At 45.1% G+C, this 14,451-nt stretch overlaps 1 protein-coding gene across 1 annotated transcript in view; it reads right to left on the bottom strand.

Moving 5' to 3' along the window:
- OTUB1 (OTU deubiquitinase, ubiquitin aldehyde binding 1) overlaps positions 1-14,451 on the bottom strand; it is a 67,596-nt gene that overhangs the window by 40,766 nt on the left and 12,379 nt on the right. Inside the window, exons 2-3 of the mRNA XM_085626017.1 lie at positions 4,549-4,610; positions 3,285-3,383 (exon numbers count right to left, since the gene is read on the bottom strand). Of these exons, the coding sequence (XP_085482143.1) occupies positions 3,285-3,383; positions 4,549-4,610 (161 nt within the window). The remainder of the gene's footprint in view (positions 1-3,284; positions 3,384-4,548; positions 4,611-14,451) is intronic.

The following is a 14,451-nucleotide window of genomic DNA, read 5'->3' as shown; positions in this document are numbered from 1 at the left end:
TCCCTGTTCAAGCTGTGGACACCTGCTACAGATGTAGCTGCGTATAGGCCTCGGTCAATGTTGAACGTAGACTATAAAATACTTAGCGGATGTTGGCACAACCCTTACTACGTCATCCCAACAAAAGAGGGTCAGGGGAGATATATAGACGTGCAGGTGTTTACTCCAACTCCGAATGGTTAACCCATGAAAACACCTAGGTCTTAGAGAAAAGAACCTAGCTGCAAGGGGAAGTTCCTTTTCGAGGACGATTTCCCTCACCCACCAGCAGTGGCATGTTTCATCATCGGGAATCTCCTCGCACAGTGACAGCTGATCACAAGCCAAAGGCCTTAAAATAGGTGTTGGAAGCTGGCTCTGTATATGGTATACCTCTAGGTGGTTATATCGTGCACATAGCCTAGAGATTCCCCCAGAAGTCTACAGGGCTCAATGCAAACCGAAAGTGCTCTATTTGTGATAGTGTGGGTGCGCAACCTTAGGCCTAACACAGTGGAGCATAAGACATTTTTGTGCACATAATGACCAATAAATGACAACTCAAAAAGGAGACACGCCAATTTTACAAAAAATACGCTTTGTTGGGAGTTTTATTTTAAGACCAAGATCTTTGCAAAAAGGTAAGTACGTTTTTCAGGAGAAATACTTTTGTCTTTCAAAAGTCAACACTGTTCAATTTTCAAACAGTTCAATATTAACCTATGGAGGAAAACAACACTGCGGCTTCAAGGGTAAGTACCCAACTTACAGTTCCAGTATTCGTGGTTTAAGGTAAGCGGAGGGCAAGGTTCAGGTAAGCACAAAGTCTGCACCACCAGTGGCACAGGGGCAGCAGCGTGCAGAGGTCCAATCCGAAGATAGGTCCAATGCGTTTCAATAGAGACTGGGGGTGCTTGAAGCCACGCTATTTGCAGCAAAGTAAATCGGTTGTAGGGGCCAAGCTTTGGGGGTTAGAGAAAGCACAGGGAAGGGCCACAAGGCAGCACCAAACATACACCACCAGCAGCACAGGGGCGGCAGGGTGCAAATACAGCACTGGGCACCCAAAGCTTTTCAATTGAAAAACCAAGCTGGACAAACAGGCTGCAGGCGTCGTACCGTATGCTGCACGAAGGAGATCAGCGACAGAGGAGGTAAGTGGAGGTTCTGTAGGTTGTAGAGACACCATAGGTCGAGCTCCTCAAGCCCAAGGACTGTGGATGCAGGGGTGTCTTTGGAAGTCAGGTTTTCTTAATAGAGACGGTCGGGGGGGAGCTTTTGGATTCACACTGCAGGCATCGTCGAGGAGTCCAGGAGGGGTCAGCCACGTCTGCTGGACTTGGACTCAGGTTCACTGGGGAACCTTTTCTGTATCGATGGGCCACCTCGATAAAGGCCGGAGGCGTTTGGTGCATAGTGGTCAGGGATCGCTGATCTGGAGGGCACCAGAGTCCTTTGAGTGGATTTCTTGTGGACAGAGCCGCTGTTCTCGGGAGTTCTGGTCTTTTTCAAAGGCAGGCAGTCATCCCAGGGTTGTGGAGGTCGCTGACTGCAGAACAGGCGCCGCTACTGCAGGATCTTCAAGGGCTGCAGGCAGGCCGGTAGGGCTGGGGCCAAGTCAGTAGGTATCTTCAGTCTTCTGCACAGCGTTGTGTTCGTCCTTTTCCTTCTTGGGTTGGCAGAAACTAGTTTAAGGGTCATGGGGAGCCACTTAAATACTAAATTTAGGGGCATTTTAAGGGAGTGTTAGGTAGGGCCAATGGGTACCTTACCAGGGGTGACTACACCCTCAATTATGCCACCCTCCAGAGAGCAGATGCTTTCGACCTAGGGGTCCAGAAACATGGCTGGTGATGGCAGGCTGCCTGAAGCCAGTCTGTGTCCACACCAGGGTTGGTAGGTTTTAAGGAGGCACCTCTGAGTACAAGTTTCAATAAATCCCACAATTACATCAGGCTGGGCTTATAAGAGTAGTAGTTTGGTACCAAACACTCCTGGGTTCAGAGAAGCCATCATGGTGCTGGGGAAATGAGTTGTCGAGCTTCCAGCCCATGAAATTTCTATGACTTTCCTGGCACTTACAATATCTATGAATGGACTTAAATATTGTAGGGACATCGCTGCTCATGCATATATGCCCACATCTGTGTTATAGTGCATCCTGCCTTAGGGTTTAATGCCTGCTAGAGGGATGACTTACCTATACTTTAGGCAGTCCTAGTTTGTATGGCACACAGTCAGTGTAACATGTTGACTTAGTTGTTTTTTCTGAACCCGGCCATGCATGCTGCAGTGGCAGTCTGTGTGGCCTAGGTGAGGGGTTTCTAGGGCACCCTCTTCAGTCCCAATGCCCTAGGTACCATTTACTAGGATCTTACAAGGGCCTGATGGGCCAATTGTGGAACATTTTATGGGAAGATGGACTGCCACAGGGGAACTGGTTGGCAGGAACCCTGTGCACTACATTCGAAACCACATCAAATATCGGCAAAGAGTGGGGGCTAACCATGTCAAAAGGGACACTTTCCCACAATAAGTAAAGAGCAGGTGAATGCAGCACATCACAAAACCACGACATTTAGTGGGAAAAAACACAAATAAAAGTTAGGCATGGTTAACAAACAAACCCTACAACACAGTGAAACTCGCTAATTATGGTGCACAAACCTTAACCCGCATCACCCACCATTCTCAGTACACCAGCCAACAAGAATAGGCTGGCTGGGGCAGGCGGCCCTAAAAGATCATGTGTAGAGGTGGGTGGAGAAGGTTGACGAAGAGAATCAATTAATATTCCCAGGAGGAAGATAAACACCATGCTGAAACATTGCTTGTTTTTAATGAAATAAATCAGAATGGCATTGAAATACTCTGTAAAGGGCCATCAGTAATGTCTTTTGTCACTAATATCGCTAGGCGTAGGATTAGAAGTTGGAATGGGGGCCTCCAAGTAACCTTCAAAGTCCCTACCCCTATTTCTGATGATGGATAACACGGAGGTTAGTCTTACACTTTTAGGAAGACCTGGATGTCAATAGGTTATCTATTTGATTGCATTTTTAAAAAGGAATAATCAAAAAGAAGTCTAATATTTGACTTTCTGTATGTTCAAAGCTCCCGATTATATACAATAATTGTGCAAAAATAGGTTTTTTACCCTGGGAGGCCAGAAGAATCTCTCTTACATGATGGGAGGGAAGCTGGTAAGGGACAGCAGCATTAAGAGCTTTGAAGACCATTGCCCTACTAATTTGTCCCGATTGACTCCTCATTGGCCCACCCAATGAGCAATGCGAAGCACTCACCTTGATCTTCTGTTGGTACACGTAGTCATCATTGGCATACTCCTTGTACAGGACGGAGAGCTCCAACCGATCTGAAACCAGCGGGTTCTGAACAGCTATCTGCAGAGAAAAGTTTAGTGAGTCACAGAAAAAGGAAACGTCCTACAGTGTTTGCTTTAAATCTTTGTCCAACCAAATTAGGTCAGGCTGTAAAAGGGGTTCAGGAAAAACAGACATGAGCTGCTGAGACAATAAAATGGTTGGGGCTCTCAGCTACACCTGCCAGTTAGCATACTGCTTGTCCCGATCCCGCCCTAGATTCAGTGTCTGCAATTTAAGGAGAGCCCATCTTTTGGCTTAGCAGCTCCTTCTAGTTAGGAGTACTTAGCATGGTGATAATTATTTTAAGGTTTCACTTCTTGCAGAAAGGATGGTGCCTTAGACGGGCTGGTTTCCCAATAAAACAAAGGGTGAGGGGCAGGGAGATCCCTACTCACAACCAAGGCAACAGTGGTGGTGGAATCCGTACACAAACAGAACACTTAAGTGAGTGTGGGAGGACACTACTCATTGAAAACAACAGAGCTTGAGGGCCATTCTTGTAGTTAACTCAGGGACAAACGCTGCACATGGACTTGGTCAATAAGTACATTTTGTAAGCTCTGCAATCTTGTAATCTTTTTGAAATTTGCTTCTATATGGGTAGGTGCGACAACTCTAACACAATCGGTAAATCGAGCTCAGATGGATGCAAATGGCAGCGCAGCAGCCTCTCAAAAAACTCCCTGATCTTCAAACTTTCCCTACCTGAAGTTCACCATGGTAGGTAGATAAATATGTAAAATCTTACACTGAAGTTCACAAGGATATCAATGCCCCTGGAGTCAGGTCTTCATCCCCATACCCATCTGTTCAAGCAGTGATCCAGGTCTATTGTGGCCAGCTAAGCATTTTTGTGGGCCGAAGTGACCCCTATGGCTTGGAGAGGAGTAGGAAAACTGCATTCTCAGTTACTCTGCCTTTTTAGGAGGGTATTATAAAGAATTTGCCAATCTTCAGAATGACTCACCATGGAGAGGAGTATTTAGACACAATGGGGGCTGAGATCAAATATAATATTTTGCACAGCCGGGCAGAGTACATTGGAAGGGAAAATTCTAATTCAGCTAGAAAAACTAGCTAATCCCTGATAAAATTCCTGGCCTACAAACCATTACATCAACATCACTCTCCCTAAAACATGACATTCTACTCCACCAATGTCTGTGGGAGTGATGTTGCTTACCTCCTGCTGAATGCGGTCCTGCTGCGCCATAATTGCTTCATCGTATGCCAAGCAATTCACACCTAAAAAAAAAAAAAAAGGTTAAAAAAGTGACGAAGGAACAGAATTAAAATATGTGATTATTTTCAGTACACAGATTATATGCCACTAAATTGGTGCTGAGGCTTGGATTAAAGATCACAAGGATTATCATTAGCCTTCCGACTGCAAACATGTGTCAAGGTCATCCCAAATCCCAACAATGGAAAAGACTTTTATAATTGAAAGAACCTAGATCTTGTAATAAAAGCACTTTGTCCGGATACATGTAAAACAGAAGGTGCATTGTCAGTTGTCATAACAAAATCACCAAGCAGCCTCCCACCATCCATTGGTTGTCTTCAACAGACATAACACATCCACCAGAAGTCTAACTGGAGGTCACTAGGCATGACCCCTTCCCCGCCTCCAAGACCATCATGGGAACATATAAAACACAGAGTATGGCTACATGCCTTGTGCTAGTAAGTGAGCAATATGTCCTCACCCAAATAAAATCTCAATATACATCTTTCTCCAAGGTAACAGCAAGAATTTAGTTTTGACCCGGCCTACTACTTCAGGGAAACGTCCTGCAGAAATTACAATCACTGGGTGCTCAATCGCAAGCTCGCATTAGGAGAACGCATCTCACAAATCCATGAAGTTGAGATAACATGCAATGAAGACTATATTCCCTGCCCAAATTGCTTTTACCCAATCCAAATGAGCATAGTGCTCACCACCCAATACCTTCACAGTCCAATTCATACAGGCAACTCCTAAGCCACTCACTACCTCCACTACTGCTGTACCCCAATATACCCTTGTATACCTCTTCAACTCTCCAGCCTATCCTCACCACGTTTACCCCCCACTCAACTACCACAGGCTCTTAAAGTGCCAACCCCTAGAACGCGTATTCTACGCCTTACCCCAGTACACAACACCACCACCAGAGGTTTACAGGAACATAATTCAGGAAGCAGAAGATTGCTAGCAGTGAAAAAAGCATGAGACAAAGCAGGGCGATAGAGCAATGAGCACACATGCACTCACAGCATGCCAAATGCTACCAGGGGCAACTAGATCCAAGCAGCTCCTATGGGGAGTTTCTGAATGCCCTAACTTGGTGGTGACATACTGGGTAGTTCAAAATATTAACAAACAGACAACAAAATACATATTTTATTCAAAGTTGAGCCAGATTCTGTCCAATTTTCTAGGAAAAGATAATTAAAGGAGAAAGCAAGTACTCATCCTTCAGATAACACAGGCAGCAGATAAAAAGCCACAAACCAGCACTTGAAATAAAACTGGCATTCCAGGACCTGTAAACCAACATGGGTGGGCTCTTACAGATCATACAAGGTGTGTGACAAGTCACACAAGTAATGACAACCTATGGATTTGACAGACCAAGCTTCAAAACTTGAGGATTCACCAAAGAGAAACTCCAAATGTGATGGGATCACAAAGAAGTGAACCAAGCCTCCAAAAACCAAAGTGTGTCAGTAACGATGCATGCTTCGAGTCATGAGCTAAATCATAGACACAAAGCGAGACTAAGAAAAGTCCTGGACAGGAACAAATTGGGGATTATGGCTTTCAATGGCGAAAGGCAGCTGCTACAGTTAGTGATATATTTAACATCCAATGCGTTCACACCCAACTTTGTAGACATATTGAACAATTCCAACTTCTTGAAAAATTCCAATCTGGCTTCAGGCAAGGTCATTGTCGGGTGTTGTGGTGCGTGGCAGACACGAGCGTGCCATCTTCTGTCACAGCTCGTGGCTGCCTCGCGCTTACGAGGGTTGTATTGTTTCAAAATGTGGTGGAAGGTTGGGAGGTGGAAGAGAATGTTGCTGAAATATTCATGTTAGGACTTCTGAACCTGCTAGACGGGTCTGTTCTTAATAAACCACGTCTCCGATCTACATCGCCTCTGTACTCTTATTTCCTGTACCGGAGTGTTTCTTACACTGGCGACAAGCGGGAACTTAACTACCGCCTTTTCTACATTTACTGGATTACAGAATATTTTGTGAGGATCTTCAAGAAATCTTTCTTGTCCTCGGATTGCACTTACCATTCCGGCAATTTTAAAATCCAATTGCATTGGACCACGCACGTCTGTTCTACGTTCCGGTGAGCTGGTTTAATTTTTCTCCATTTTCCCGGATTGTTTCTGCTTCATGTGCCCGAGACAGTTTGTGGGAGCATTTTTCAAGTTCAGCCTCGCTCTACTCACCGCGAGTCTGCATCCTGGCAACAGCATCTGCTTCCCAACCTCCGCAACCTGCTTCTTGGCAACCGGAATCTCGACTTCCACGCTGTGCGCACCCATGCATGTCTCATTGTACGTGAGGTCATGTTTTTGAACCTGCGTGCGTGCCTCCATCTTGAATTTGTTGCAGTCTTTGAAATTTACATTGCAAGTGACCCCGATCGCAATTCCGATCTGAAGCAACATTATTACTACGCCTTTTGTCAGTGACAAACACACTGTGTGTCAAAGATACTATTATATCTTAAGGATTTTATTTGTGATACGCACATCGCGTGTCATTAAAGGTACTATTTCCTTCATAGTTATTTCCTCATTTTTACTCTCAGTTGTGTATTTCTCATAATACAATTTACAGTACATTATTGATCACCACAAGGTTGTCCTTTATTTATTATTATTATTTTTTGGGAACTATGTCAGGCATTGTTCCTCCTTCTCCTTTTCTATCTTCTGCTGGTGAACCTTCCATGGACTGTGAGGTATGGGAACCTGTTTTTTAGCCTGTGTCGATGTATTGGAAGGTGGAGAAGGCGATCACGATAGGAAACTTGCCTTATTGAAGCATTGTCTAGGAGGAATTGGACTAAAATAATTTAAAACCTTACCTGCTTGATCTAATCCTGGCAATCTAAATGTCTATGACTATGCCTCCTTACAACTCAACATACGTTACGGTAAAAAGAAAAATGTTGTAATGGAAAGGTTTATATTTTATTCATGGAAACAACGAGTCGACGAGTCCATTGAAGATTTTGTTTCGTCTCTCAGATCTCTTGCTGTCACGTGTGATTTTGAGCACATATATGAAAAAGTTCTTAAAGATCAAATTCTTATGAGGACAAATAACAAAAAAGTACAAGAAAGGCTAAGGACTACTTAGGACATGTCTGAGTGCTGGTATCGACATAGCCAAATCCATAGAACATTCTGAAAAGTTTGTTAGAGTAATTAGGGGAAACTATAAAGGAGATGCAATTAATATTCCTAAGGAAGTTGATAAACACAAAAAATCGGTTCCACACAGAAATGAAAATTCTACGAGAGTTGAAAGTAAATTCAGGAATATAAAGAGTGGGAAAAAAAATTTCAGTTATTTTGCTACAGATGTGGAAGCAACGCACATTTGGCTAATTCCAAAACGTGTCCTGCCATTGAGAAAATGTGTCCCAAATGCAATAAGGGTCATTTTGGGGAAGTTTGTAAATCTATTCCCAGAAGAGTGAATTATTTTCAAGAAATAGATGATTATGACACTTCTAGTGAAAATGATGTCAATACTGTTATTTATGTTTGTGGGAGCGAAGACTTTACAAAATTACCATCATGTTTTATTACGGTCAATGATATTGATTTGAGATTCCTGGTAGATTCAAGTGCTTAGTACACCATTATTGCCTTGGACATTATTCTTGACAAGTGGCCCAATATGGTTCTTTCTCCTCCTGACGTCTCACCGGGTGCTTACACGGGACACAAAATCGACTTAGTTGGTTTCTTCTGGCCAAACTTAGTATTCTCAGGACGTCACACGTTTGGCAAGATTTATGTAGCAAGATGAGGGCAGTCACTTCTGGGGTCGTCCCACCAGGAACAATTAGGAATCAAGATGGATCCCAGGGCTGACCCTCCAGTTTATTCGGTTGGTCCCTATAAGAATATCCACAAAGGCAACACAGGGCTTATTGATAAACAAATGGGACTTTTCCCTAGTGTCTTCAGTGGGAAGTTAGGGAAATACCAGGGTTTTGAATACATCATCAAAATACACAACAACGCTGTACCTGTACACCACAAAGTGAGAAATGTTCCTCTTACTTACAGGAACAAGTTAAAAGACATGCTTAAGGATCTGTGCCAAAAGGACATTATAGAGCCCATTGAGTCTTCCCCATGGGTTTCTCCCATTGTTATTTCAATTAAATCTTCAGGTGAGGAGGGAAACCAAGATGGCGACCGGGACGGCAGCGTAGGCTCCCGGCTCCGTGAACCTCCACATCCCGCACAGATATCCTGCATGTGATCCTCAGCCTGTGCTACATGCCCGTGTTGGTGATCGAGAGCGGCAACCGATCGTGTGATCCTGAAGCTTCCAGCGGCGGTACCGCCCGAGAAATGCTCATTTGAAGTCTGCGGCCTGTGCAGCCCTGGAACCGGGACCTCGGGTGGACAACATGGCCGGGCGGCAGTTCAACAACAGCGGCCATTGGTGACCAGGTGGAGTCGGACTACCGAAGCGGCGCGAATATTGGCCTGAATCTCGCAGTGGTCGCTCCTATCACCGAGAGTAGCGTGACGGGTGCATACCCGGGGTGACGATTCCAGGGGTTTATCGGCGATCGCCTGGACCCTCGCCAGTGAACTGATCGGACGCGGCCTGTGGCTCGTCCCGATTTGCGCGGGCTGCTCCCGGTTTTCGCGGACACTGGCCCAGGGGGAGAACGACTGTTACCTGTGGCCGCACACTGTATACACATTTTGCCTGCCTCCGGACCTTTGTTTGCAGGGATATGGAACTTGCTGCGCCCGTGCCTGAGACCCGGTCCCCATCTGGGATGGCCCTGCCCTGCGGCCATCTTGATGGGATGGACTCTGTTATCCTGTACACTGGGTCTCAGCAAGATTGGGAGTGTGTGGCGCAAAGGAGCGTGGCGGAGCGAGCGCGGGGGACCGTGCTGGGGTACGGTGACCTTCTAGATGCTCTCGGAGCCCTTCATTCCACCCTGGTCCACGGCGCCCGGGTATTGGGGAGGAAGCTGGATGGTATTGCGTCAGCGTCGGAAAAGTTGCGGTCTGCCTGTCCCCAGGTACATAAGGCTCTGTCTCACCTTCCACAGGAGGAAAGTACCGTGACCGCCTCTGTGAATAAGGGACGGATGGAAACTTTGGACACTGTGGCAGCGTGTGGTCGGCTGGCTGTGGGGTCGGTCTGTTCCGGAGGTTTTGGACTTGAGCAGACGGTGGTGACTTTGTCCCATGCGCGGCCTCCGGCGACCCAGGCAATCTTTACGCAACGATCGCCTGCTCTGGCCGATTTCTCCTTCCTGGACCTTGTGTGCGGCACGGGCCCTGGGGCAGTACTGGGAAAGGTGATCTTCCATGACGATGACTGTGCTGATGTTTCGAAACGTCCTCCCCACATGTGTGTGTCCCTTCCTAGTCTTCTCTGGACGCTCCTCTTCCTTGTAACTTTGGACATGATGGTGGGTCGATGGGTATGCACTGGTGGATTCGCAAAGAGTGGCCAAGGATAAGGCTGATCCTTCCGAGGTGGTCAATTAATAGGCGGGCGGGCTGGGGGGTTGTGTGCTTTCACGACGTAACTAATAGTGTAGCCAGTGCATAATGCTCCCCATTTCTCTTAGATATGGCCGAATTTTTGCTGTTTACTGTTTGCGCTGGGGAGGAATATATTGTGCGGGAGGGAGAAGCCGGGGGCATGGTTGAAGGCCCTCCTCCAGTTTATTATTACTCTCTCCCCTTTTCTGTTAGGGGGGGGGTTTCCTCTCTTTCCCCTTTTTCTCTGTTTCTTCTATATTTCGGGTCTGGTTCTGGGGCGACAGGCACGCTGCGGGGGGGGGGGGGGGGGCCGTAGTCATCTGCAGAGGTGCAGGGTGGGGGGGTGGGGGAGGGGCTTCTTTAGTCCTTTACTTTGTTTCTATGGCCTCCTTTTTCTTTTCTTATTCTTCTTTGTCTTTTTCTGGGGTCAGTGCGGTAGGTGTCCTTCGTGGCCAATCATTGTTTTTCATTTGTGCCTCATTTCAGTGGGGTTTTCTGGGTCCTAGGGCAGGAGACTGCAGGCGCAAACGGCTCGTGATATTCCTCCACATCCGGAACTTTCTGTTTCTGCGCCATTGACTTGATAGCTTGCCATTTATTGTTGACGTTCATTATTCTGCCTGCCTTTTTTCGCTGCTGAGAACTTGATTGGCACCTGATCCTTCTATCCCTTATTGTAAAATGAAAACCTTTTATATCCTGGTTCCCCTCTTGGGCTATTCGGTGGACAAGAGAATACTAGCATGGAAAACCTGCTTCCCGAGGTGCTACATGTGATTAAAATCTGTTTGCTGTTAATTTCACTGCTTAGCGGCCGGCCCCGAGGGTTGTAGGCCCATACTTGTCTTTATTTGCAATGTCAATAAAGGTTTTCCAAAAAAAAAAAAAAAAAAAAAAATCTTCAGGTGAGCTTAGGTTATGTGTGGACTTACGCAGTTTGAACAATGTCATCTGGGCAGATGCCCCTCCCTTACCCAATCTTCATCAGATGGTTTCAACCTTGGCTGGTGCGCAGGTATTTTCATGCATCGATTTAGCTAGCGCGTACCACCAGGTTGTCCTTGCTGAGGAATCGTGGAAATTAACTGCTTTTATTACCCCTGATGGTCTTTTTAGGTACCGCCGTATGCCTTTTGGGCTTGCCAGTGCCGCCTCAGTGTTCCAAAGGATAATGGGAGATACTTTGGAGAGCTTATCTGATGCCATTGCCTTTCAAGACAATATACTGGTTTATGGGATGAATGATGAGGAGCACGATTTGAACTTAGAAAAAGTACTGACTGCTTTGTCCAAAAAGGGGCTTACCCTTCGCCTTGATAAATGCAAAATCAAGGCAAGGGAAGTAGAATATTTAGGACATACGTTTAGTGGAATAGGCATCAGACCAAAACGTAGTCATATTGAAAGCATTTTAAAAGCTCATGTTCCCGCTACCAAGGAGCAGTTGGTGGCCTTTCTTGGGTTGATTGAGTTCTATGCTAAGTTTATACCCAACTTTGCTTCCAAAGTTGACCCTTTTAGACCCCTCCTCAAGAAAAACGCAAATTTTCTTTGGACCAATGACATGTCTAAAGCTTTTGAGAATTTAAAGGAATTCATTGTGAAAGCTCCATGCTTAAAGCCTTTGGTATGTGGGAAAACATTTATCATAATGGTGGACGCTAGTAACACTGGTTTAGGTGGTGTCCTTTTACAAAGAGATTATGGGAAAGAGTGGATTGTGGCTTATGCTTCCAGGGCGTTAAGAGATGCAGAAAAACACTACTCAGTTATTGAAAAGGAACTGTTAGCCTGTGTTTGGGGGGGCAGAACATTTCAGGTCATTCTTATGGGGCACAAAAGTCACCATTAAAACTGACCATAAGCCACTTATTTTCTTGATGGCCCCAGGCGGGGGGCGAACAATGTCTGCACGTCTCGCTTCCAGGTTGCAATCTTTTCAATACCAGATTGAATATGTACAAGGAAAGGCAAACATACATGCTGATTGCATGTCTAGATTACCCGTTCCCATTGGTTGTTCACAAGAAATCCATGAGGAAGAGTGCAAAGTAGCATTCACTGCTTGTGATATCAATTTTGTATATGGTGAACAATCTTGTCTATGTGAGGAAGTTTGGCTTCTAGAAATGGAGAAAGATGTGCAATTGAATAATGTCAAGAACTATATTTCACAAGGTTGGCCTGAACAGAGGAAATTGTTGGGCAATATGATGAGCTATTTTAAGGTACATGATGAGCTGGCCATTGAGAATGGTTTGGTCATGAGAGGTGACAAAGTTATTCCTCCTCATTCCTTGAGAAATACTAGGATTGGAATTGCCCATGAAGGGCATTTAGGGATTTCTTTTACCAGGAGACGCATCAGAGAGTTCTTTTGGTGGCCCGGCATTGATGTGAGTGTTGAACACTTTGTGCGCCAAGTGTTCAGTTATTGACATGTCTGCTGTTTTATGCCCTGAACCCCACCCCACTGGTTTTCCTTCTTGTCCATGGCAGAAACTTGGGTTGGACATTATTGGTCCATTTAGTGTTTTACCCAAGCATGAGGCTTTTGGGATCGTTCTTATTGATTACTACTCCAAATGGCTGGAAGTGAAGATGGTTAAAGAAGTTACTTCACAAAATGTTATTGAGTTTCTAGATGACTTTTTGTAGAGAAGGTATCCCTCAAGAGATTGTCACAGACAATGGGCCACAATTTGTTAGTAAAGAAATGGAGTGTTTAGGAAAAATGTGGAATTACTCATAGGAAAATTGCTGTTTTCCATCCCGAGGTCAATCGTCAGGTTGAACGTTTCAACCGTGTTGTGAAAGAGGCTATTCAACTCTCAATTAAGGGGGGGGGGTTAAATTGGCGCAATACCCTACAATCCATGGTATTGGCATACAGGACCTCTCCTAATTCCGTCACTTTAGTTAGTCCTTTCGAACTTTTGAGAGGACGCAAGCCCAGTACTAAACTTATTCCCTGGTGGTTGAAGAAGAATCTTGGTGAAAGCAATGCTTTTTCAAAAGTGGATTACAAAATAGTTTGAGAGAGAGTCGAAGCGTACAAACAAGAAATGAAACAAGCCATGGAAAAGAAATTGGGTTCTGTAAGCAAATGTGGTATTGCTATTGGTGATTTGGTACGCATAACGAAAAAAGAAGGGGTTGCCAAAGGTCTTCCCGTTTGGTCAGTTCCCAAAAGAGTTATTCAGGTGTTCAAGAATGCTGTCAGAATTGAGGGTGGAAGTGTATGGAATTTGAATAGAGTTTCCCTTTTCAAAGGAATGATGAACCGACAAGATGATTCGGACAGCAATGTGTTTTTAGATGTTGGGCAACACAATTACTTGGGGAACCATATTTCATGTCCTATCAATTATAACAATTCTTCCTCCAGGATTGCGCGAGACCATCGCCTTCCCGATAGATTTAAAGATTTTGTCATGAAGTAATCTTGTGTCTGTTTTTTTTGTAAGCGGGAAGGTGTGTTGGGTGTTGTGGTGCGTGGCACACACAAGTGTGTCATCTTCTGTCACAGCTCGTGGCTGCCTCGCGCTTACGAGGGTTGTATTGTTTCAAAATGTGGTGGTAGGTTGGGAGGTGGAAGAGAATGTTGTTGAAGTATTCATGTTATGACTTATGAACCTGCTAGATGTGTCTGTTCTTAATAAACCACATCTCCAATCTACATCTCCTCTGTACTCTTATTTCCTGTACTGGAGTGTTTCTTACAGTCATAGCACGGAATCTGCTCTTATTCATATTGTGGATAATGCACTGTGTATGCTGAACCAAAATGAATCGTGCCTTTTGATCCTACTTGACCTTTCGTCAGCGTTTGACACAGTCAAAAATGATACTCTTATCAGTGTACTGGAGCACAGGATGGGGTTATCCGGGATTGTGCTTAACTGGTCTTCTTTTCTACACAATAGATCCCAAAAGCTGAAGGTTAATCAGATCCTCTCCAACCCCTGTTCGCTCACCCTGAGATTACCTCAGGGGTCCACTCTCTCACCCACTCTCTTCAACCCGTTCATGGAACCTCTAACAGAAATACTGAAAGTGTCCAACATCCATTATCACATGTATGCCGATCGTACACAACTGTACTTGAAAATCTCCTCCCCAGAGGATATCATATCTCTCAAATCAGTTCTTCAAGAAATGCAAAGTTGGCTGACAATCATCTGATATTCAATGCTCTCAAAACTAAATTCCTCCCCATCGCCCCTGACAACAGTCCCCAGTCATTGCACAATGGGTGCACCAACTGACAGCCCTCAACTGCACTCCAAACATAATTTACTCTACGAGCTCACTCG

The sequence above is a fragment of the Triturus cristatus genome, chromosome 9 (genome assembly GCF_964204655.1).
Source record: "Triturus cristatus chromosome 9, aTriCri1.1, whole genome shotgun sequence".
NCBI classification, from domain to species: Eukaryota; Metazoa; Chordata; class Amphibia; order Caudata; family Salamandridae; genus Triturus; species Triturus cristatus.
This window is presented reverse-complemented; position numbering and strand designations above follow the sequence as displayed.